Source organism: Ursus americanus, chromosome 24, assembly GCF_024610735.1.
Source record: "Ursus americanus isolate L20-20 chromosome 24, mUrsAme1.1.p, whole genome shotgun sequence".
Lineage (NCBI taxonomy): Eukaryota > Metazoa > Chordata > Mammalia > Carnivora > Ursidae > Ursus > Ursus americanus.
In genome coordinates this window covers 33137489-33164774 of record NC_142150.1, presented here as the reverse complement: position 1 = coordinate 33164774, position 27286 = coordinate 33137489, and the positions used below count along the sequence as shown (strand labels likewise).

The window sequence follows — 27286 nt, the reverse complement described above, 5'->3', positions numbered from 1 at the left end:
ATGTACTGTATGGTGACTAATATAACAAAATAAAAATTATAAAAAAAAATTTTAAGAACAAAGCATTTCTATCAATGGTCTAGCTTCTGGAAGAGAATGTAAATACAATTAAATGTCTTTATAATCTGCAGCCCATTGACAGATACTTGAAACAGGCAAAGTGTGATGTGTTCCAGGGAGCTCCCAACTATCTTAGTGTTAATGCCTTATTAGAGGGGTAAACAACCTTAACTTCACAATGGCAAGCCCTCAGGTTTCCCTTGAGTCTTCTTTAACCTTTGAAAGTTTTTTGGAAACCTCCCTTTTTCCCCTTACATCCAACCCCATACTATATAATCAGCCATCCCTCACAACCCAGGGATAGCAGCTCTTTCTTCCCATGGGTCGTGTCCCTATGCTTTAATAAAGGACCATTTTTCACCAAAGACATCTCATGAATTATTTCTTGGTCACCATCTCTGGACTCCACCCCACTGAACCTCACCTATATTCCAAAACCCCATCAATATCTTACTAATTAGTGTTTAGAAGCTCAGTGTCCAGCTTATAACCCAACACACAGTAGGGGCTCAATAATTAATTATTGAATGAATAGATGAGCCAATAGCACAATGCGATTGAAATGATTAGGTTTTCTGCATAGTCTTTTTCCCCACTGGCCTTTGTTATGCATCCTCTCCTAAGAATCCTCTCAGCCCAACACATGCCTATTCACTCTGATGATTCCCTTTCTTCTTTGTGTCCCGTTATTGATGTGTTTTCATCCATGACCCTCCTGGTCTTTGTTGTGTGTCCCTCAAATATGCTTTCTCAGCACCCTGGGCTGCCACTACCTTCCCATTTACAGCATGGTCTTGTCATTTTCTGCTGTCCTCTGGGTGTCTCTCAGTGGGTCTGAAGCTCTCTGAAGATAACTCTGCTTCTGCTCTATTCATCACTCAAAGCCCAACAACCATCAAGTGTCTGATACATTTCTTAGGTCAAGAAATTTCAATTGATTAATGAATGAGGGATATATTATCAAATATAAACAAATGGAATATATTTATCCTGAAGTTGTTTTGTTTGTAGATGGGGCCATATATATTTTTTAAAACAGCTTTTCATAATGGAGTGTTACCAAGAAGTAAACTAATTAATACAGAAAAATGGCTTGAACAGCTCACATTCATAAGATGACAAAATCTTGCTGAGAGCAGGGAGAGTGTCAAGGCAAGCTGTCTGCCCCTTCACTAAGATTCCCAGTTTCAATTTCTTTCTCATGATACAGTGTAAGAAGACGTTAAAACAAATTGTGTTTATAGCAGCATTGTCCACAATAGCTAAATCATGGAAGGAGCCGAGATGCCCTTCAACAGATGACTGGATTAAGAAAATGTGGTCCATATATACAATGGAATATTACTCAGCTATCAAAAAGAATTTCTCAACATTTACTGCAACATGGACAGCACTGGAGGAGATAATGCTAAGTGAAATAAGTCAAGCAGAGAAAGACAATTATCATATGGTGTCTCTCATCTATGGAACATAAGAACTAGGAAGATCGGTAGGAGAAGAGAGGGATAAAGAAAGGGGAGGTAATCAGGGGTGGAATGAAGCATGAGAGGCTATGGACTCTGAAAACCAAACTGAGGGCTTCAGAGGGGAGGAAGGTGGGGGAATGGAATAGGCTGGTGATGGGTAGTAAGGAGGGCATGTATTACATGGTGCACTGGGTGTTTATGCAACTAATGAGTCATCAAACTTTACATCAAAAACCAGGGATGTACTGTATGGTGAATAACATAATATAATAAAAATATTATTATGAAGAAAAAAAAGAAAAAAAACCAAAAAACAAATTGTGGTTTCTCAAAGAGATCTAGCTAGAATTTTCAGAGCCTGAATCAGAGAAAAGAGAGAAAAGCAAATATTTCTTTGCTTTACATTTGTTTATTTTCATATTCCTTTATACATTATTTACTCATTCAGTATTTATTGTGCCCCAGACATTATGCTACCTTATAGTAACTATTTTTTAACTAGTAGTCAAGTATTCTGTGGTTGTGACTATTCCTCTCAAAAAATAAGATGTTCACGTACTTTGATCCATCATTCTTTGTAATTGGTTACCAGCCTAAGGTGGGGGACATAACCAATTCAAAAAGACTCTAAAGTCTACAAGGAAATTTGCAAACTTGGGACAATCTTTGTTACACCTCAGAGGTTAAATGGCTATTTGCTTTTATAACCCTAGATCATTTTATACCATAATTTTATAGGCAACATGTCATCATCTGCCCTGTTGTATAAAAACGAGAATTGTCAATAAAACATGTTAGAATTTATTGATAGTGAATATATATATATATATATATATATATATATATATATATATATATATAGTTTGTAGCTTAGTGTGTGGTAAGGTTTTCTCTTTCTTCCACTCATTTCTCCTCCACTCTATCAGTCATAGCAGTTTATTACTTTCTTTATTTGCTACATATTCCTTGCTGAGATCATCTAAAATGTCCTTTTGATTTTTGTTACCATTGCATTTATTTTGAGCTTCTGTAATACTTATTTCTCACCTAAAATAACTTTCCTACTAAACAATTTCCTAATGGCATTTTTCATCTGGTCATTTCTCAACGCATAGATTAAGGGGTTTAACATGGGCGTTATCATAGTATAGAACACAGCAACTGCTTTATCAATAGATAAATTAGCTGCAGGTCTCATGTACATAAATATGCAGGGCACGAAGAATAGGACGACCACTGTGATGTGGGAGACACAGGTGGAGAGGGCTTTGCGTCTCGCCTCCGGGCTGTGGTTCTTTAGGGAAAGCAGAATGACCCCATAGGAGACGATCAAGAGGAAGAAGCCTAAGACACAGAGGAAACCACTGTTGGCAGCAACGAAGAGCCCTAGAGTGTGGGTGTCAGTGCAGGCAAGATTGAGCAAAGGGTTCAGATCACACATAAAGTGATCTATGACATTAGGGCCACAGAAGGGTAAAGGGATGATAAAGAGGATCTGTATGGTTGCATGAAGAAAGCCTCCCATCCACACCACTCCTATTAGCAGGCCACACACCTGCCGATTCATGATGGTCATGTAGTGCAATGGCTTGCAGATGGCCACATAGCGGTCATAGGCCATCACGGTAAGCAGGATGATATCAGCACCTCCAAAGAAATGTTCCCCAAAAATTTGGGTCATACATGCATTGAATGTGGTGGTCTTCTTTTCACGGAGTGAATCTACGATCAGTTTAGGATTATTAACAGAAGAATAGCAGGCATCAATGAGGGAGAGATAGGCCAGGAAATAGTACATGGGGGTCCCCAATAATGGGCTGGCAGTGATAATGACCACGGTGAGCACATTTCCTACCACAGAGACGATGTAAATCACCAAAAACACAACAAATATGATTTTTTGCATCTTTGGATTCTCTGTAAGCCCCAGTAGAACAAACTCTGTCACATTGTTCCTATTCTCCATTATTTCATTTTATGCTTAATTGCATTACCTGAAAAAAATCCATTTTGAATAATGTGACCTTGAATTTATTAAGATTATTCATCTAGTAAATAATAAATACCTAGATTCTATTGAGTTGTGGATTTTCATGAGGATTTTTGAGAGAGAAAATAAGTTGTATATCATTAAGACTATTTGACTTATCTCATGGTTGCAGTTTCTGTTGAGTTTGGACATTAGGAATTTGTTAACTCACAGGCAGGAGATCATCTGTGCACTCTTCATCATCCGAGGGGACTAAGCCCAACATGAAGTGGCAGATCCTATACATAGTTGCAGCTAAGAAAGAAAAGGCAATCGTTTATGATGCACAGGCTATGAAGACAAGGTTAAGAAATATTCCCTCTATCCTTAGGAAATGGGGAACGATGGGCAGATGCTGAGAATATAAGGTGGGAAAGTGAAGAGGAATTTGAGGATGGGGGAATAAGGGATATAATTTTAATGAAGATCTTCATGTACCTTGGATGAAGTGGGGTGAGGTTCAGTAAGAGATTGGAGACCAAAAATTCAAACCCCAGTCAAGATATTATTTATAATAGTTTACATAGGAGTAACAAGGCATTGCTGGTGTGTATGTAAAGTATGCAAAAGCTGCTATAAAGATAATGCTTATTGTCTAAGTACAATAACATCATGATTACTAACGATATATATACAGATATAGATAGAGACACATATACACACTTTATTAATTGATTGCTTTGTTCATGGCAGAGTAGCGTGTGATCTGAACACAAGGTCCCTGAATACTGATAACCTGTGTGCTTGGTATTATTTCATCCATTTGGAGATGAGGAAACAGTCTCAGAGACTTAGGATGATGGTACTAATAACACTAATAATATTAACTGAAATTGATTATTTAGTGGCTCTGAGTGTTTTTGCAGACGTTTGCAGATTTAATCCCCACCACAAACCTGTAAGATATTTCTTGCTATTGCTTTTATACCTCTTTTATACATTATGTGATAGAAACATGGAGAAGTTAAAGATCCTGCCAAGATCCAGATGCTAATTAAGGGCAGAACCAAGATTAGTTCAGATTCTACTTAGTTCGTGTTTTTCCTCCAAATTCTTACCCATGCCCTGTATTGTCATAATTAACAACATTGAGCTAGTAATCTCCTCTTTATATGACCACGATAATTATAATTGCTTGGGGTACCTGAGTGGCTCAGTAGTGAAGCATCTGCCTCTGACTCAGGTCATGATCTCAGGGTCCAGGGATCTAGCCCAGCATCAGGCTCCCTGCTCAGTGGGGAGCCTGCTTCTCCCCCTTCCTTTGCCCCTCACCCTCCTCCTGCTCTCTTCTCTCTCTCTCTCTCTCTCTCTCTCTCAATTTGCCCTCTCTCTCTCTCTCAATAAATACATAAAATATTTCAAAAAAATAATTATAATTGTTTTATTACTACTTTGGAGGCAAGTATATATAACACAATTTCATTAGGAGACACACACACACACACACACACACACACACACACACACACACATACACACACACACACACTGGCCTGCCTGAACACCCAGTTTTCAAATAAAATGTGGTACTGTATTCATTGAAAGATCTTTTCACCTTGACTTCTCCCTCAGACCTAGTTCTCCTTCCTACAGTCCATCTCCAAAGCTAACCATCTGTTAGATGTCGAAAAGGATTTCCACTGCGGTTAAGTGTTTTGGTTTGAAAATCATAAAGACCAGGTTAGAATTCTGATGTTTCCAGTTGCATCTTCTTTTATCTGGAGTACCTTTCTAGCACATTACATCCTTATTTCCTCATCTCGAAAGCAAGATTAATAATATCCGTATCAAAGGTTTTTATGAGAGCTGTGTAAGGAAACCTATTTGAACGTATCACCACCGTGGTGTGCACACAGAGGACTTTCATCTATTCTGTAACTGTGTAGGCACCTAGGATACAGGAATTTTTGACATTTTGAGTGATAGGCAATAATTTAACTGTGCAAGAAGTTCAGGAAGAATCCTCTTCAATTTTACTTTATAAGAAGGCATACAGACTCAATTATCTGTGGCCTTTGTTACCAGAAAGAATTCTCCATTCCTGCTTGGACTACACAGCTGATGACATACATCATTTATTATTCATAATGAAGTCTCTTCTATGTGAGAAGTGCATTTACATTTTGTTTTCACTCTCATGAGTAGTCTAGATGATTAAACTAGATGTCTCATTGCAAAAACATGCCGTTTGGTGACAAAGAGCAGGGTCCTACAACTGGCTTCAATTTCTTGATTTTTTAAATTGTTTATCTGTCAGCTTAGATGAATGATATTTACCAACTGTCCTTTGAAGAGCTGAGGTGAGATGGAATACTCTAATACTATATTTGAAGGGACTGAAACAATGATTAATGTATATGGGAAGGAACAATGTTTAAGATACATCAGCAATAATAAAAACTTACCTTACAGACTTAGAAGATCTTAATGATGTTTGAGGGTGTTCAGAAATAAGCCCATCTTGAAACTGATCTCTTCTTAGATAAGTAACTTTCAATATGAAAGATAAGACACACTCAGGAAGAGACTGTTCAAATAATTTGATATCAAATCAAGTGTTTAAGAAAGTTTTTATCAATCAAAGCTTCCCTTCTGGGGCGCCTGGGTGGCACAGCGGTTAAGCGTCTGCCTTCGGCTCAGGGAGTGATCCCGGCATTATGGGATCGAGTCCCACATCAGGCTCCTCTGCTATGAACCTGCTTCTTCCTCTCCCACTCCCCCTGCTTGTGTTCCCTCTCTCACTGGCTGTCTCTATCTCTGTCAAATAAATACATAAAATCTTAAAAAAAAAAATCTTCCCTTCTCACTGAAAGCCTCAACAATTTTTTACACAAGACTTGGGATTTGACTTTAGAATGCATTCTTTTGAAACACTGTTGAGAAATCACCTACCGATGGGTCTGGTCCCATAGCCAAGGGGCAAGAAGTATGGAGTAAACACATTCATAAGGCTCATTCTAACCTTCCGAATCTTGCTCTGCAAATGTGATCAACAAAAACCATTTTCACCTTGCACTGCATGGATATTTATGGTTTCCTTAAAGGCTCAAGGATCTTGTCTTGGTGTGCTACTTTCTCTCCCAGGTATTAATTATCTCCTCTGACAGAAAGGCTTTGTCTTAGAAACCATGCTGAAGAGACAGGATTGACAAACATCCAGTTTTGAATAGGGAAATGCATTCCCTGTACTTGGAACCCAGATGTAAGAATCCCCTTTCTCTAAGTGAACCCTAAGAAAGCTGAATATCAAGTAAATATTAAAATTCCATAATTCCAGTGTGGGGCCCTGTGATGTCGTGAACTTGTTGACTCACGTCACAGAGAGAACTTCTGCCTCCTTAGCAATAATAAAACTATTCTGGAACCTGCTACTTGCTTGAAAGCTAGAGCAGGGAGGGCATGAAATCAATGGCAGCTGTTTTAAAATTCCTGACTCCAAAACTGTTTCTGTTTTTTGTTTTTTGTTTTTATTTTTGTTCTTTTTTTTTCACATTCATCATGAAGCAGGAAGTAAATAGAAGCACTCAAAGGCTCCAGTGAGTCATCTTTAGTATTCATGGTTTGGCCAGTATGGAATACTAAGCAACATTAAAATTGTGGACAGACATGAAAACACAAGAAGAGTCTCACTTGTTCCACATCTTCATCACTTGGCACTCTTAGTCATTTCCTTCGAGTCCTTCTAGATGTGTGGTGATGTACTGTTGTGGTTTTAGTTTGCTTTTCTTGATAACTGATGGTGTTTTGATTTTTTTCATCCTATTATTGCCCATTTGTAAACCTTCTTTTGTGTAGTTTTGTTCAAGTCCTTTGCATAACTTAAAATAAGGATTCTTGTTTCCTTATGACTAAGTTACAAATGTTCTTTACATATAATACAGGTGATATAATACAGATATATATATATATATATACACACTTACATACACACACAATAATAAATATAAATACACACAATTTTGTGTATACATATACACAAAACTTCCACCTAGTCCATAGATTGCCTCTTCGTTTTTAAAAAATGGTGTTACCTGATATGCACTGAGTTTTAAAACTTTGACAAATTCCAATTTCTAATTTATTTAAGGTTCATGATTTTGTTTTGTATCTAATAAATATTGATCTACCCCAAGGTCAAAAAGATTTCTTCAAGAATTTTTATGGATTTAGCTTTAACATGTAAGCTTCTGACTCATTTTGAGTTAATTTTTGTGTATGGTATGAGGTGAGGTTGTGTTTTAGATTTTTTTTTTTTATTTCTCATTATGGATATCCAACTGATCCAGTGTAATTTGTGGAAAAATCTATACTTTTCCCATTGAATTACTTGACATCTTTGTAAAAATTCATATAATTAGGCCTATGTCTGGGCATTTTATTGGTTTCAAGGTCTCAATAATATCCCTATGCAATACCACACAGCATGCATTATGGGAACTTTATACCAATTTTTGAATTTAAATAGATTAAACATTCAAAATAGTTGTGGTTGTTTTTTTTTTCTTTGAAAATGATTTAATCATCCAGATTCCTTTAAATTTGTGTATTTCTATATAAATTTCAAAATAGAATTGTTAATTTCTTTAAAAATATTGTTGAGGTTGTAATTGGAAGTGTATTGACAAAGAACAGAGCCACTTGGCGCCCTTCAAATTTTGTTTTAAAATGGTATTCTACATGTAGTGTTTTTTTTTTAAGATTTTTTTTTTAAAGATTTTATTTATTTATTTGACAGAGATAGAGACAGCCAGCGAGAGAGGGAACACAAGCAGGGGGAGTGGGAGAGGAAGAAGCAGGCTCATAGCGGAGGAGCCTGACGTGGAGCTCGATCCCATAATGCCGGGATCACTCCCTGAGCCAAAGGCAGACGCTTAAACCCTGTGCCACCCAGGCGCCCCTTTTTTAAGATTTTATTTATTTATTTGACAGATAGAGAGAGAGAGTACAAGCAGGGGAGCAGCAGGCAGAGGGAGAAGCAGGCTCCCCACTGAGCAAGGAGCCCCATGTGGGACTCCATCTTTGGACCCTGGAATCATGACCTGAACCGAAGACAGCTGCTAACTGACTGAGCTATCCAGGCACCCCATAGTATTGTTTCTAATTTTAATTTTTGAATGTTGCAATTATAGAAATATGTATGGAGATTTGTAGTTACATTGTATCTTGTGACCTTGTTAAATTAACCAAATAGGTCCATTAGAATTTTTGTAGGGCACTTAGTGTTTTCTACCTGTACAATCATGTCATCTGCACATAAATATATTTTTGCAATTTGTCTCTTCCTATCCAATCTGTATGTCTTTATTTCTTCTTCTCATCTTATTGCAATAGATAGAATGTAAGGGTCAATGAAGAAAAGAAATGATGAGTGGACATGCTTGACTTGTTCCAATCCTAGAAAGAATTTACTATGATATACTATGGTGCTTGTAGGTTTTATAGATATGCTTCTTATCAAGCTGAACAAGTTCCTTTTTATTCTTCATTTGTTAAAGTCTTTTTTAATCATATCAATTGAAATTTACCAAATAACTTTTACATCAATTGAAATGACCTTGTGATTCTCTTTCATTCTGTTAACTTAGTGAATTACACTGATTTTTAAATGTTAAATTAACCTTTTATGCCTTGAATAAGTTCCACATCATCATGGTCAATAATGTTTTAAGAAACATTGATGGGTTTGTTTTACTTGTATTTTGTGTAATATCTTTGGTTGTGGATTCAAAAGGGATATTTGTCATATTTTTCCTATAATATGACTTGGCATTTAGTGAATGCTGGCTTCGTATAATTAATTGTGTAGTAGTCTCTCTATTTTCTGAAAGACTTTGTGTAGAATTTGTATTATTTTTCTTCACGGATCCAAGCAGTGCCATATAAATTTTGGGACCAACTTTCCCATTTGACAAAAAAAAAAAGCTATTGATATCTTCACAGGGTTTGCATGGAATCTGTAGATGACTTGAGGAATTTTGCCATCTTAATTATGTTATAGTTCTCTAATCCATGAATATGAGCTATATTTCTATTTCATTAGGTCTTCTTTAATTAGTTTCAAAAGTATTTTGTACTTTTTCATGTAACAATCTTTCAATCTTCCATTGCAGAATTAGTTACAAAATTAAGAAATGGAACCAACCTTACTGTCCATCGATGAAGAACAGATAAAGAAAATGTTCATTTACCATTCTGAAAATCCTGGAGTCCTTAGGAATTAGGCTAAATCTACTTGGCTTATGTTCCATTAGTAGAACAACAAAGGCTGAATGGCAGCACATCTGTTTACAACATGGTTTACTGAATATTTAAACCCACTCTTGGGAAATGATGTTCAGGAAAAAAAAAAAAAAAAAAAAGAAGATGCCTTTCCAAATATGACTGCTCATTCACAACGCACCTGGGCACCCAAGAGCTCTGATGCACATATCCAACGATATTCACATTCTCATGCCTGCTGACATAGCATCCATTGTTCAGGCCCATGGATCAAGGAGTAGTTTTGGCTTTCAAGTCTTATTATTTAAGGAAAACATTTTATAATGCTATAGCTGCTATAGATAGGGATTCCTTTAATGGATCTGGGCAAAATAAACTGAAAACCTTCTGAAAAGAATTCATCACCCCAGATGCCATTAAGAACATTTGTAATTCATGGGAACAGATTAAAATATCAACATTAATAGGACTTTGGAAAGAAGTTGATTCTAACTCTCATGAATGACTTTGAAGGGTCCAAGAGTTCAGTGCTGGAAATCACTGCAGATGTGGTAAAAATAGCAAGAGAACGAAAATCAGAACCGGAGCCTGAGGATGTGACTAAATTGCCATCATTTCATGATTAAATTTTAATATATGAGGAGTTGCTTTTTATGGACAAGCAAAGAAAGTGGTTTCTTGAGATGAAATCTACTCCTGGTGAAGATGCTGTGGAGATTATTGAAATGACAACAAAGGATTTAGAATAGTGCAAAAAATTGGTAGATAAAGTACCAGCAGGATTTGAGAAGATCGGCCCCAGTTTTGAAAGAAGGTCTGGCTGTGGGTAAAGTGCTACCAAACAGAATCTCATGCTACAGAGAACCCATTGGTGAAAGGAAGACTCAATCAATGCAACAAAACTCATTGTTATTTTAAGAAAATGAACAGCTACCCCAACCTTCAGCAACCACCCCCCTCATCACCCAGCAGCCATTAACATCAAGGAAAGAACCCCCACCAGCAACGATATTCCAACTTGCTGAAAGCTCAAATGATGGTTAGCAGTATTTAGAAATGTAATGTTTATATTAAAAGAAACATTATTTTTTTTAGTCATCATGCTATTGCACACTTTAAAGACTGCAGTATAGTGTAAATATAACTTTGATATGCACTGGGAAACCAAATATTTGTTGCCTCACTTTATTGTGCTATGTGCTTTATTGCAGACGTCTGAAACTGAATTGGCAATACCCGAGGTATGCCTGTCCTTTGCCGGGCTATTTAAACTCTGCCTTAGCCTTCACTTCCTGCTTTCATAGAGCGGCAAGGTCATTGAGTGGTGACCACTTTAGTGTCTTGATCTTTTCTAAATATGCATCCAGCCCTGGGCATGTACGGATGGTCCTCTAGATTCCCTGGAATATACCCAGGTGGTTCTCCTGGCCCTTGTTCTCACATGTATCTCAGTCCCAGGCCTCATTCTCTGCAGAGTTTTCAGTCTATTTGTCGCTGTCCTGATCTTATACCTTGCATCAGGCAGTCGTGATGAGAATATTTGCCTCAAATGATGTGGATAAAATCTACCGTGCTGGCCTCTCCAGCCCTGGGAAGTCTCTCAGGCAGATGAAGCAAAATCAAGTCAGTGAGCCAATTCTTTGTGAAGCCACCAAATGCAAAACATACCATCAGGATCCTTTGAGCTCAGGGTCTGTATTGTTCCCTCTGACACCAGCAGCCCCATGAGGAATGTCGGCCACCATCCTCATGGCTGCCATTGACCTGGGAAGTAGGAAATGGTGGGTAGGTTAAAATTCCACAATATTCTCTCCCCAAAATGTATCAGCTTCTTTCTTCATTAATCATTCCACTGGTTGTGTCACATTCCTCTTAGACTTAATAGTTCCTAAACTTTGGGAAATGGCTCAGCAGTAATTTAAATAGCTAAACAGACACCGAACATATGACCCAAACACTCCACTGGCATTTGTGCAACAGTAATAAAAGCATATGTACATACAAAGTTTTTACAAGAATGCTACTAACAGCTTTATTTGTAATAGCCAGAAATGTAAATAATCTCAGTTTGCTGGTAGGTAAGTGAGCGAGCAAATTGTGGCAGAGCCAAACAACAGAACACTACACAGCAAATTAAAGAAAATCTTGGTTACTTGTATTTCATTATCTAATACTAGTGTAAATTGTGTCTATTTTAATTACATCATTAATTGAATATTGTATATTATTCTCATGGTCAGGCACAATGCATCTCTGCTATTTCAAATATTTATGAATCTTTGGATTTTGTATGTGAATGATCATGTCATCTGCAAATAATACCAGTTTTATTTCCCCCTGTCGAAATCTTACAGATCAGATTTTTGTCTCATGCTGCATTACAGGGTTGTGTAGAAATGGTGATAGAAATGAGCTATTTGTCTCGTTCTTGATGTTAAAGAGAATGTATTTAACTTATTCCCATTAGGAAAATGTTTTTAGTAGGGGTTTTAAGAAATATATTTTTAGTAGTAAGCCAGTTTCTTTTTATTTTAATATCCTTTTGAGTTTGGGTATTGGTAAACATTTATGTAATGAACATATTAGTTTATCACATACTTTTTCTGCATTTATTGAAATAATGATCTGTTTTCTCTGCTTTTAGTTTCCAGTTTGGTGGATATATTTATCAAGTTTCTAATAAACTATTAAAGAATATCTTGGATAAAACTTGGTAATGAAATGTTAATTTTTATACAAAGTTAAAATAATTTAATATTTTGTTAAGACTTTCTACAGTCAATTTCAGAGGGAAAAGGATCAGTGATTAACTATATTTCCTTCTAACAATAGTCTTGCAAAATGAATTAATGCTAGTTTGATTTTTAGCCATCTATGAAAAACTGTAAAAGAGTGGGAAAGTCTATTTTTGAAAACTATGGTAAAATGTTATAAATCCTCAGGTGCCTGGGTGGCTCAGTTGGTTAAGTGTCTGCCTTCAGCTTAGGTCATGATCTCAGGGTCCTGGGATCAAACCCCACATCTGGCTCCTTGCTCAGCAGGGAATCTGCTTCCTCCTCTCCTCCCACCCCTCCCCCAGCTTGTGCTTTTTTGTTCAGTCTCCCTCTCTAATAAATGAATAAAATCCTTAAAAAAATTTATAAACCCATTTGAGACTAGTGTTTCTTTTACAGGAATATTTTAAATTAATTTTAATTTTGCTAGTTATACACTAGCTGTCTTTTGTAATTCTTCTGGAGTCAGTTTTGATATAATATTTTGTAGATACATCTTTTTCTGTTTATGCTTTCGAAATTATTGGCATGTAGCTGTTGATAATATTATATATTTTTTCTTTCCCTTTGTATCAGTAGGTATATTATCCATCATTAATATTATATGTTTATCTTTTTTCTTTTATAATGATCCATATTGCTAAAACGTTACCTATTTTGAAAGGTTTTCTCAAAGATACAGTATGAAAATTTGTTCCTCTTTTTTTTTGGTATTTTTTTGTTTCTTTTTAATTTTGACTTTGATTTGCCTTATGTTTTTCATATTATTTTTTGTTGTGCTCCTGTCTTCTAAAGATAGAATTTTTTCAGATTTTCTTTTTTTCTAATGAAAATATTAAGGTTATGATTTTCTTTAAAAGTACCATTCTTCCTGTATCCTATAAACTTTGACAGGTAATATGTTCCTTATATTTCAAGTATAAGTAGATTTTTAAATTTCCGGTGTGATTTATTTCTTAACAAATTAGTTATTTTGCAGAGTATAATTTTAATTTCCAATATTGTATTTGTGTGTTTATTTGTATTCATATCTACATATATCTAGATCTACATCTACTAATTAGACTTTTTATTGTGCTCAGAGTTTTGTATAATGTTACTTCCTTAAAATATGGTGTGGCTTTTTAAAATGACCTAAATATCAATTTTATGTATATTCCTTCTATGCATACTAAAACATATACCCCTTGTTAGATGTATAATTTTTATACACCTCCATATGCATTTAAGTTCTGTTGGTCTGATCTTTTCTGCCCTCTGGACTTACTGCCTACTTTACTCAATAATAATTGAGAACGGAACATTGAAATCCTCCACTGTGAAAGTGGACTCATATTTTTCTACATGTGGATTTATCTAAACCTGTCTTATGCATTTGGAGGCTTGATTACTAAGTGTATGCATGAGGCAGGGTCATGCAACAAGAAGACAGAGTCCAATGCCGTACTTTATGGATAGTATTGTAAGAGGTTATAGTCAAGATATGGACAATTGTAGGAAAATCACAAGGAATGTGTAATATCCTGGGGCTAGTGGAGTTGAAGACAACCGTTTACAGTGGGTGCACAGTAGCGGCAACCAGAAGTGGAAATGTGCAATGCAGAAAAAAATATAAAGTAAAATTAGACTTAGATGGACCTAGAGTGACCCATGAGAATTGCTGCTATGAATCAAGGGCTACAATTTAGTCAACCTGATTTACTCAATGTAAGACAAAAACACACTAAAGTAAGGAAAATAACTAATTATGCATTGTGGCATTTTCCAAATTCTAACTGAGACCCTAATATTAGATGAAACCTAGTAACAGAAAACAATGTATATGACCTCTAAGTTTCCATTGGATGTAATTACCCATTGAGAATTATTTCAACATCTTCATGCTAATGGCATTGACTGTATGTAGATGAGTAAATTATTAATACTCTTCTATACTTTCTTTGCATATTTAACTCATTAGATGATGTGAACAATTAAAAATATATATGTACGTATAATATATATCTCCAATCTTTGAAGAAATTATTCTAGGAGAGGAGAGAGACAAAAATAGATATTCACATTACACACAAAAGTATTGAGTCATTTGAGTAATAACCATGAAGAGATAGATTAAGGGATGCCTGGGTAGCTTAGTCATTTAAGCATCCAATTTTGGATTTCAGCTTAGGTCCTGATATCTGGGTCCTGGGATCCAGCTGGAGTTGGGCCCAGGGCTCAGCATGCAGTTTGCTTCAGGATTCACCCTCTCCTGCTGAACTTCTCTCTGTTCACTCTCTCTCTCAAATAAGTAAAAAATAATAAATAAATAAAGCTTATTTTTAAAAAAGATATAAATCAAGAAAGCTTCAAGACCATCTATTTGACCAGTATAATAATACGGGCTTTATTTTCAAATTGTAATCACACACACATTGGCTGATATAAATCTTTGTGGGAGTTTTCCCCTCAGGGCCCACTCATAAGTTAATTCATGGTATTCCCGACAATGTTTTCCTGAAATGTTCTTTGAATGGAAGATTATTTGTATTTGGGAAAAGACTTCTAAGCATAATTTTAAAAAGTATGAGCTTTGAAATCATATGGTTTAAACCAATGATTTAGATGTAGACGTCACTCTTAGTACTTGTGCAACCTTGGAATCAAGTTTCCATATTTGCAAAACAAGGACAATAATACAGTAGTCCCCTTTATCCATGGTTCAAGTTCCCTGGATTCAGTTACCTGGCATGAACCATGGTGCAGAAGCAGATGTTCCTCATTTGATGTGCTCTGAGGTCGATAGTAGCCTAACACTGCTTCACAATGCCCACCTCATTCACTTCACTTCATCTCATCCTACAGGCATCTTATCATCTCAAATCGTCACAAAAAGATGGGTGAGTACAATAAGGATGAGTACAGTATGACACTTTGAAAGAGAAGGGGAGAGAGAAAGAATAAAGGAGGGGAAAGAAAGGAAAGAGGCACGAGGGGGTTCTATGGATGATTCCCCCCCCCCCAGGGGATTACCAGCAGAAAGTTTATGGGAGCTGCTCTACAGGATCTTTTTCTATATTGATCTATATTTTCATTTCAAATGTGGTAGGTTGAGCAGCACTGGACTTTGTGTTAAGAGATGTTCAGTCATGCACAATGTTCAGGACACTCTCTAAACCGAGGGTTGCATTTCCTACAGTTTTGATTCTCTAGTTTTTGTTCTACGATTTTAATGAAAATCTACCTTGGGATTTATATATGTCCTTTAATTGATCCTATTCATCCATATAAAGAAAGTTTAGGCTTGGATATTCTCAAGTGATACATAAAGAAGGACTTTGTCAAGTTCTGTTGAAACCACAACAAACTTACACCAGTGCCAATGTTTTTTCTTTATCCTGAAAGTATGTCTAATATAAAATCTTCAACCCACCCCATTGTAGCAGAATACAAAATCCACAGGTAAAACCAATTAATTGATGAAGAACATTCTGTCATCTATTTTCTTATACAACTGTTTGTTTCTCTCCACACATTTTTGGGAGTTCTGTTCTATGGACTTGACAAGTTAGAGCCCTAAGACCTTTCATTGCATATTCTCAGATGAACTCCATCTTGCTCTTGGAACAAGGCAAATAGATCCAGTATTTTTAGTTGCACTTACAGCTGGAGAAGGAAGATGAGAGAAAATGAATTGCTCAGGGCTAACAAGAAAAAGGTAACAAGACATAGGAGCCTGGATGCTCACCTTCATGATCATTGGATGAGAGATCTGTCCACCTCCACGTACTGTTCCCCTGCTGGTACCATTAAAATAATTCATTGACATTAACAGTCTTCTAGGCAAATCATGATTGTGCTGGGGCAGACACTTGTTATGGGTAAAAGATGGTGCTTCAGCATATTCATTATCTTCTAGATCTACTGTCTCTAAGTGACTGTGCTGCTTAACTGCGTGGTTCAACATGCAGGACGTTCTTTAATCACCTTGGGTTCCTCAATATGTCAACAGAAAACAACTAACTCTCCACAGTCTTTCTAACATTTTAAACAGCAACCTCTAAAATGTGTCTTTAGAATGATTTGGGAAAAGGGAAAGTTTTATATAATAATAACACCATGTTCCTCTATCCAGTTGCCCAGATGTGCTTCCGGTTCTCATTTCCTGCCTCTCCTGAACATTGACCAAACTGAATCTTGGCCAAACTGCCAAGAAGGAGAGTGACTGGATTGGTTATCAACTAATTCAGGTTATTTATCTGCTATGATTAAGAATCTTGATTTTGTTTTTATGTCAAGAATAAATATTTAGTTCTCCTGAAGGCATAGAATGCAGTGCTAGATTGGGACTCTATTAATTATTAGTAGTAGGAAATGGAAAGGGAGAGAATTGCTTGCACTTATTTTGGTGTTAATGGAAGAGATAGAAAAAAACATATCTTTGAAGGAGGTGGAAAACAGAAGTCCATGCGGTCAGTGGATAATGTGCATAGCTCTCAAGAGGATAGAATCTGGCATCAGATACAGGCTCACATCTTAGCTTACTGCTTAATATCTGAATGAACTGGTATGATTACCTGAACCCACAAATTTTTGATCCTCCATATATGAATGAGTATCAGAAGAGTCACTATTGGGTTATTATGAGTTAAATGCATGAAAAGTGTTCATAAAAATCCCCACCATTTAGTATGCTCTCATTAAACATCATTTGAATAATGATATTGGTCTTAAACCAGAAAGATTTGAGACATTAAGTGCAAAAATTCCTCTGTAAACTACATATTTTTTCGTATAAAAGTACTCCAAAATTTTTAAAAAATACTATTAAAAATGTTGTATTGTCTGTATCATACAGATGAATACAGTTTCTATTGTGTCTCTGGACTCCCCTCAACCTCATGCAAAATCAAAACAATGTCACGGAATTTGTTTTCATGGGACTGTGGGGAAATAGGCAGCTAGAGCTACTGTTCCTTGTCCTGTTTCTGCTCTGCTACCTGGCTGATGAATGGAAACTTCATCATCTTACTCACGATCACCTGCAGCCATCTAATCGAACAACCAATGTACTACTTTCTCTGTCACCTTTCCCTCATGGACCTCTGCTACATGTCCACTGTGGTCCCCAGGCTAATCAGGGACTTAGGTGCAGCAAGAAAAAACATTTCCTATAACAACTGTATGACGCAGCTCTTCACTGAACACTTGCTGGCGGGCGTGGAGATATTCATCTTGGTGTCCATGGCTTTAGACAGCTATGTTGCCATTGTCAAGCCCCTGCACTACACGGTCATCATGAACCGACGGAGGTGTAACATGTTGATCTTCGTGGCCTAGGGTGTGGGTTTTTGGCACTCTGTTTCTCTACTGCTGGTGGTACTCAGTTTACCTTTCTGTGGTCCTAATCAGATAGATCACTACGTATGTGATGTGAAGCCTCTTTTGAAACTGGTGTGCAAAGACATTCATGTTGTTAATATCTTAGTGATTGCAAATTCAGGAATGGTGGTAGTTGTCGTTTTCTTGTCCTGTTTTCTTCTTACATTCTCATATTTTATAATCTTAGGTCACGATCCTCTGCAGGGCGACGCAAAGCTCACTCCAACTGCAGCTCTCACATGATGTTCGTCGTCTTATTCTTTGTGCCCTGTATCTATACTTATGTTCTACCTGCAGGGAATGAGAACAAGGAAAAGGAAATCTCAGTGTTTTACACTGTGATTGCCCCCATGCTGTATCCTCTCATCTATACCCTGAGAAACATGGAGATGAAAATCGCCATGGGGAAGGTGTGGTGTAAAACAGCACATCCTGAATTCAAGTCAATAGGCTGATTTTCACTGTGCTTTCAATTCTGTGTCCCCAGAGCACTGATCATTTGTGATGATATTATAGAAAACATATAAACTCTCTTTGGGGAGCTGGACTGAATAACCTCTGAAGTTATTATGAGCCAAAGAAGGCAGTCATGGTAACTCAGATTGCAATCTGCACTTTGAAGGATCCAATTAGTTCCCGGTGTGAGCACTTGGACTTGAGGAACTCAAAAATACCCTTCCACAGCAGACCTCTGATCAAATCATTGCTCTCGCCAAAAAAATGTATATGGAACCCTATTTTCCTTGGAACAAAATCCAACCTTCTCACTTGTTCATCATAAATCTCCCCAAATTGGTCAGATCTAACTTGCTAATATTAGAGGTCATCACATCGGAAGAAAGTATGGTGTTACAATGACAGGCTTTGAGGTAGGGGAGATTGGGGGACATAATGACTCTGAAAGTTTTTATCTCTGGGTCTTGGCAATTTAATTATTTGAGTGTCTATGAAATGGGGTAATATTACACTTCATGAAGATATAATATCACTTGGACTAACACATGTGAAGTTTTAACACAGAAAATACATATTGAAATGTCAAGTTATGTACTTCCCTCATTCCCTGTATTTTCTTCTGTTTGTCCCATTGCCTGGATGCTTTCAACCAGCTACAAGGTCCATCTACATTCTCCAAACGCACTCTAGAATCTATCAGCTTTATGGCTCTATTTCAGCTATCTCCTCTGCTTAGGATCCCGCACCCCATGCTCCAGGGCCCATGTTGTATCTATAATTCACACAGCTCATGTAGACCTATTCAGGAAGTCTTGGCAGATACAACAGACCAGAAGTCCTTCTGATTCCTGCCCTGTTCTTTTGTTGCTATTCAGCAGTGTGTCTTCTCCCTTTCAAATAATCCTATGTCCTCTCTAAGTGTTTCTTCTTGTGAACTGTGTTTTTTTCTTGTTTGAATTAGCAGGAAGAGTATATCTCTTTCTTTTTTTTCTAACAATAAACTTGGCATTAATTAAGATGTAGAGAAATAGTGACTGAATTAAATTCTAGGATAATACCTTCTTATTTTTTTTTGACTGTATGCATCGTTCTTACATATCTAGAACTTGTCCTTGTGTCATGAACAATCATGCATTAATAATAAAATAAGTACTGTCAGAAAGTCTAAGGATTTAACATATGTTCTCCATAGAGAACATAATATATACATAGAGTATGTTTACATTTTTATTTTCTGCATTAAGGAGGCACTGCTCTCTCAATCATTGGTTCTCTTTTTGTCCATTGACTCTCAGCTCTGTGTTTACAATTATATTTATCTGGACATTTCTCTCTGCCCAGGAACTTGTCTTTTCTCAGCAGAATGATCACATTGCTTCCACACAAACTTTGCTTGATTCAGTTGCTTCGGCCCCAGAGCCAAGGCAAAATGAAAGGTAAGTCATGCAGGTAGTAGTGATTGTCCTAGTGCCTGACACCACTTGCTTGATGTTTCAATTCTCACAAACTTTCACATATAAAATCAATATTTTCTTCTTCCTTCGAGAGCCTTGCAAGTCTCCAGAATATGATGGGAAAACATTTTGTCTGCTCCACAGGAAGTAGTTCTGACAAGTTATTCATAGTTCTGTTTGATGGCTTAATGTAGACTCTTTCCAAAGTGTTTTGGACTTTTTTTAAAGTACGTAAATGCCATGTACCCTTGTGTGTGTACTTTGTGTCTGTGCATGAATTGCCTGGGACTCTGGGGACTCCTGGAATTCTTCAGGACAGGTCAGGGAAATTCTCAACCCATTGAAATGAATGCCTGCAACAAGATTTAAAAAACAAAACAAACAGGGGCGCCTGGGTGGCACAGCGGTTAAGCGTCTGCCTTCGGCTCGGGGCGTGATCCCGGCGTTATGGGATCGAGCCCCACATCAGGCTCCTCCGCTATGAGCCTGCTTCTTCCTCTCCCACTCCCCCTGCTTGTGTTCCCTCTCTCGCTGGCTGTCTCTCTCTGTCAAATAAATAAATAAAATCTTTAAAAAAAAACAAAAACCAAAAAAACAAAACAAAACAAAACAAAACAAACAAACAAAAAAATAAACAAAAAGAAAACAACTTTTACTCTCATATTTTCTTCTCTTTTCCCAAAGGTCCACAAGATTTTATTGGCAAAATTAGATGCCATTATTTAAAAAGCTGAGAAATTAAATATAGCAAACTACATTTACTTAGTTATTTGTCAGGTATATTCTATCCATCTATATCGGGATTTATTATTTTTAAAGATTTTATTTGTCAGAGAGAGAGATTGAGAAGGAAAGGGAGAGCACAAGCAGGGGGGAGCAGCAGGCAGAAGCCGGCTACCCGCGGAGCAAGGAGCCTTATGCTGGACTCAATCCCAGAACCCTGGGATCAGGACCTGAGCTGAAGGCAGGTGCTTAACCAACTAGGCTATCCAGGCATCCCAATCTATATAGGAATTTACTGCTAACTTAAAAACTCATTTTTAATTAGAGGAATACCTCTAATCGGCTAAGAAATCTGTCACACAGTTTCTTTCTTTGCACCCCAGTGTTATCAGAAAACACCAGGCTGGAAGAAGCTCAGATATCTTGCCAGGGGCCTAAGGGGAAGATAGGAGGCCCCAACTAGCTGTGGATGAAAGAGTTTTATGTGAATTCCTGCCTCTGCACCCTCACCTGACCCTTCACCCTTTGCTCAACCCTATATTTGGCTTAGGGCTTCCATTGTGAGCGTTGATTTAGTTAACTGTAACTAAATCATTCACTAAGAAAAATCAAAATGCTCTTGAAAAGTTGATGATTTAGGTTCAGAGTGAAGGATGAAGTATTTGGAATTGATTTCTTTGAAATATCTATTTTATGAGACACCATATTCATGGGGGTCAGTGGTGTTGACGAGAATACTGGAAGAGGCAAAATCAGCCCTCACAATGGACTATGTCAGAGGAGGACGGAAGGCCTGTCTTCAACTTTGGGCCTCCACATTTCTGTCTAGTTCCTATATCGGAGCCTTGATAGTTAGAATAAGTTCTCACATGTAGGTGATTCTGAGGGGTATGGTGTACCAGGTGCATTATGGTGGCCAGGAAATTAAGGTCTCAGTTAGGAAGACCTGGTTAGGACCAGGTTGCGGTGTGATTTTGAACAGAGTTGACATGACATACCTAGTTGAATTCATGGTGTATGGTGAATATCCTATAAGTGATTGGAATGGTTGCTTTTGTTTTAGGGTTTTAGAATTTAAAGACTTTGTTTAGAGGTGCTCAATAGTATGGCTAGAAAGAACTTGTATCCAGGCTTTCTGAGTTTGAAGTCTCCAGTTGTTGAAAAATGTGTCCCTGACCTGTCTATTAACAGCCGCAAAAGCTTTATTCTTACTCATTAAGTTAGTAAAAGAAGCACTGATGCTTCCTGGTTCTCCTTCCAGGTGGGGCTACCCATTGATGAGAAGGGAGGTGGCGATGCTGGTGATTTTCTCTGTGAAGGTAAGTACTAGCTTGACTAGAACTTGTTTCCTGAGGAGCAAGGGTGTGCCCTGACTTCATTTTTCCTTAGAAGGGAGGAAAAACCTTGGAAGCTTTGAATGGCCTGCCTGCATTTAGTAAACATCCTCAAGGTCAGCCATTGGTCTCCTTCTGCCTCTGCAAGGTTTTCTAACTGGATTCTCAAGCACTGTTAGCATATTATGTTCTCAAATTCTTTATCTTCAATGTTTTGCTTTCAGTTACATTATTTAGTTCTGTCCCCCCATCTTACAAATTCTATGATGAATTTGTGAGATAACATAGGTATAATGCTTTCATTGTAACTTTTACACATCACATATTTTAATGAAACATGTTTCTTTTCTTCCAACTGAAAAAGGTTCCTTACTGTTTGGAGACTTTCTTCAGATCCCCTTCTTCGCTTCTTATTCCTCATGCAAATATGCTTTCCTCAGGCTCTTCCTTCAATTCATCCAAATAAGCAAAGTATAATTGAATTCAGCTCGGAATCCAACCAGAGAGGTTTCACACCATAACCAACAGGCCCACGAAAAACAAGCTTCTGTCACTTGAGAGTCCCAGAGTGCTTGATCTGTCCAATTTGCTGAGATGCCTCCCCCATGTGTCCATGTTATGAGAAGTTTGGCCTCAGAGTTCTTGGTTTTTGACTCTAAAATAGCTCTATAATCTCACTTTAAGTGCACCTATGATTATTTTTCCCTCCTTGAACTTACTTTGGTCATTGGCTCTTTGGAATTTATTACAAGCAAGGTCGTGTGCTTTACATGTGAGCCATGTGCTCATGGAATGTATTGTTTCCCAAGACCAGGTATGAATCCATAGCTAATGATGCTCTGTCTCCATCTAATTCATGATGACGTGGTGTTATTCACGCAGTTTTATGGTATTGCAAATAAATATCTAGAGGTAGAATTGCTAAACAATAACTTATAAAATATTTTATTTATTATTTATTTATTTATTTGAGAGGGAGAGGTAGAGGGAGGGAGAGAGAGAGAATGGATGGGTGGAGGAGGAGCAGAGGGAAAGGGAGAGAAGCAGACTGTGCAAAGCAGACCATGGGGAAAGAAATGTTTATCGTTTTATCATTCCTTTTCTTTGTCTCCTATCCCACAACTACTGATTCCTGCAATGTTAGTCTTGAACCATGGAGAGTTTTGCACCTGTTCTCATACGTGGGTCATTGACTGTCTTGATCTATCTGGCCTACACACTGAAGATCTTGGTAACGGGTCACACTTGGACTATACATGTTTGTATGTGGTTATCCTTGCTCTGTCTCATCCCAAACTTTCCTGGTAGGTAACCAAATACTACTTCAGGCTACAGTGGTTTCCCTCTCATTTGTCAGAAAGCTGGATGAATAAGAATAGTCAAAATTTCCCGAACTGCTCTGACTATGGCCTTGTTCCTAAGGCAAGCTAATGCAAAGGTGGAAGGCAACACCCAGGGCCACCAGGGACATCACTCTGGACAGTGGTTTAGCAACATTTGGCCAGGATCTCTCTAGAAATGCCTTTGGGAATGTAATTACTTACAGCTTTCAAATAATTATTAATTTCTGTGTTGTCACTTGACCTTATATTCTGTTGATCCCAACCAAATTTTCTTCAGGAATAAGCAGAAAGTCGATGATTTCCAGGACCTAAATACTCTTGGTAGGTTTTGCAGGAATTAAAATATACTTTTACTTTTTTAAGGAGCTGGCATTCAGATCTTAAATCAGCATTTGAAATTCCTAGTGGACTTTCCTGGGGCGTAGCCACACTTTTCTTCATCACTGACAGGTTTAGTAAATATTTGAAGTCCACTTCCCTTGTAAACCTGTAGAAGGTTTAAGTCACACTGAGATTTCCAAAATACTTGTGGAGAACTAACCTGAATGTATTTAAATTACTGATTTATAATTTTCTTCATTTTATTCCAGATTTTGATGCTGGGGATGATTTGGCACAGTGAGTATCTGGGGGATGGAATTCTACCTGATGTAGCCTAAAACTAACCTGGCAGCCACTCAGATCTTATGGTTAGTGAGTTGTCGTTCTCACCTTGGTTTGGGAAGGGTCCCACCAACTTCGAGCTTGACTAATAACATGTCTTAGTCCCTATAATTTCATTCTAAAGACTATAACATCTTTTGCAATATTTGGTAATTTGATTACTATAAAAATGCTTTACAATATGTTAGTTTTAATTGTGTATTATTTGTAAGCAAAATTCCACTTAATAACAATGACATGAAAGCATTTTCTAGTTGGCAGTGAATTTGATTGTGTCCAATTATTGTACTTATGTACAATGCTCCATATTTCTGTTAAGAAATAGCCCTGTTTATGCTTGACTGTTTACAAAGTGCAGAATTTCCTCTATTTCAAATATATTTCCTATATACCTTGCCATGCTAGAATACACTAATGTCATCTGAGTCAACTACATTAAGTTTATAGCATGCTATTCTGTTACACTAATGGAAAATTGAACATGTGATGGAAGCTTTATATATATATATATAATATATATATATTATATATATATATTTATAATATATATTATAAATATATTAAATATATATTATATATATTTTTTATCATTCCTTTTCTTTGTCTCCTATCCCACATATATATATGTCTCCTATCCATATATATATATATATATATATATATATTTTTTTTTTTTTTTTTTTTTTTGACAGAGAGAGAGAAAGAAAACACTAATGGGGGGAGAGGCACAAAGAGAGGGAGAAACAAACTCCCTGCTGAGCAGATAGCAGATACAGGGCTTGATCCCAGGACCCTGAGATCATGATCTGAGAAGAGGACAGCCACGAAACTTACTGAGCCAGCTGGGCAGCCATGATGGAAGCTTTAATTTAAGCATGAGAGCCTCTATTCTTATACTAATAGTTTAACCAAAAGTGCACTCAGAATTTTTATTTAGTATTACCAAAGAAGTAAAGTAATCATTTTATTTTTATAGTGCAAAAAAATCAGTCTAAGAATTACGGTTAAGCATTCCGTAAGAGGTCCAATATGCCATCGAACTAACCTAATTATTATCCCAAAAGATTGTTGAAATTGACGTTTACCTGATCAGTTATGAAATCCATGTTATGAATATTGTTTTTTTTCTTTATTTCTCCACTGGTCTTGGTTGTCTGTGGGGTCATGACACTTTCTGTGGTTCTAAACTAATCCTTTTTGAACCACACGTGTCATAGGCTATTCCATTATCTCATGTATTCCTCATTAAAATTCTGAATTTTGTAATGACATCTTAATGTAAAAGGAGTAAGATGAAATTTAAAGAGATGAAGCAATTTGCTCAAGGATTGCTGTGCTTGGTTTCTTTAAGACGTCCCCATGTTTCTACTTCGTCCTGTGTTGCTACTGGTTGCTACTGTAACCATTTGTTCACTGGTTGCCTGATGTTCTTTATGCATCAACTGTAACTTCAGTTTTTACCTAAGAGGGGTCCATAATACCTCTGCCATCAAAATGTTGTTTTTATGTCAATAATTTGCCTCTCTTTTTCCCTTTATAGCTACTCTCTGCAGCGATCATGTATAATGGTGCCTCAGGTTACAGGGTGAGATAGATGGGAAGCACTATTGTGGGTTCAATGCCGATGACGGTCTAGAAACAAGGAAGAATCCTGATTTAAGCAAATTACGTGTTCGGAAAACTGAAGGAAATTTATTAAAAATGTTCTAGAATGAGAGAATTCCATTTATGTTAAATAGTCCATATACGTTTATTTCCAGAAATACTCAGAATGACAGACTGGGTGTCTTTTCACCCATCATTCTGCATATTCTTGTGCATTCAGTTATGGACTCAGGATAGTCTTTTCATGGTTTCCTCTTGACACCCATCATCATCCCATTCAGCTCTCTTCCATGAAGTTCGTCCCAAATTGAGGGAGAATCAGGATTTCTGTCTCCAGGCATTCACAGTGTATTACTTCTCCATCCACAGAAATGATTAGGTTCTCTTGATCTGAGTTTCTTCTTTTTAAAATTGGAGATTTGGATTAGTCAAGTGAATTCTGCTTTTAAATTGTTTGCAGGCTTCTTGTATAATAATTCTTTTTAAACCAAATTGTTTTAGGTATATAACTGTGTCTGAGTAATTAACATTATTTCCAACTCATTAACAAAGAATCAGCATCACTTGCTGTGAGTAGAAAATAGGTCAATGAACTCTACGTCCCTAAAACTTTTCAATACCCTTTAGTTAAGGTGAATTCCTGAATACTCTGTAACTCATCATTTTCAGAAAAAGTAGGAACACACTAAAAATTACTCCTTTGTGAAGTTAGAATTCTGAATAATAATTTAAAGCAGAATTGTTGTCCTACAGTATGGACCATTTTCTAAATGCCTCTCAGTTAACTCTCTCTGTGTATATATGTATATATATATATATAGAGAGAGAGAGAGAGAGAGAGATTATATATACACACACACACACAGGCATATATATCTATATCTATATCATCTATATCTATATCTATAATAAAGAAAAATATATACTACATGTATATGTATATCTGTATGTATTTATATATAATAGTCTCTAGGACTTTAAACACATAGATATTAATTTTGAGTAGAGTTGGTTGTTTCTATATAACTTGGTATAAAAGCATTCTGTTTTTTATTAACAATAAACATCTGGGGGCCTAGATTTGATTGTCCCATCAGATCCAGAGAAATATAGAAATACACTACCTGTTCAAACCCACTGGGGACAGATAATTCCTCGTCAATGCGGAAAATAATTCCATGAAGTGAATTCTCTCTATTCTTAACTCATTTGTACTGATTAAATAGTGTCTTAAAATTACACTTCAGATACAAAAGATGCACATACATGAATGTTTCATTTATTTTGTTTCAACAAATATCACTGAGTGCTACCTGACCACTAAGGCTGACTAATGTTACGCTCTGTATCATCCCCTTTTATTGACTTTAGTTCCTTAGATTGTACATAAAACACATTAAAGTTTTGGCAAGAGCCATGACATATGCACGATTCAAACATACTTGAGGAATTTAAGGATTTTATCTCTCCTTTAAGGATCCTCATCATAATTTTCAATGACAGTATTTACATTTTAAAAATTCTCTTTAACACATGAAATGGCAGTAGGAGAAATGAATGACATTGCTAATTTATTTCCACAGTTTCAGTCATGAATTGATATTCTTTATTTTGCTGTATACATTTTCACCATTCTTGGCTTTTTTAAATAACAGCGATTCCATTGGTTGAGTATGACCCATTGGCAATGTGGGGTCACATAGCAAAAAAGAGTGTGCTTTACACAACTTAACCATTAGCAGTTCAGGCTGGCACATTTGCATTTCCTGAGGATTCAATCCCAGATAATTCATGGAATT

General features: G+C 36.8%; 1 protein-coding gene and 1 pseudogene across 1 annotated transcript; one reads left to right on the top strand and one right to left on the bottom strand.

Moving 5' to 3' along the window:
- Positions 1-2562: 2562 nt before the first annotated feature.
- On the bottom strand, positions 2563-3535 carry LOC123785220 (olfactory receptor 4C46-like). Its single transcript, XM_045786936.2, has 2 exons — positions 3521-3535; positions 2563-3486 (listed from the first exon to the last, which is right to left on the bottom strand). The coding sequence occupies exons 1-2, from the start codon at positions 3533-3535 to the stop codon at positions 2563-2565; spliced, it is 939 nt and encodes a 312-aa protein (XP_045642892.2).
- Positions 3536-17428: 13893 nt separating this feature from the next.
- LOC123784929 (olfactory receptor 4P4-like) lies at positions 17429-18364 on the top strand (annotated as a pseudogene).
- The last annotated feature ends 8922 nt before the right edge of the window (positions 18365-27286 follow it).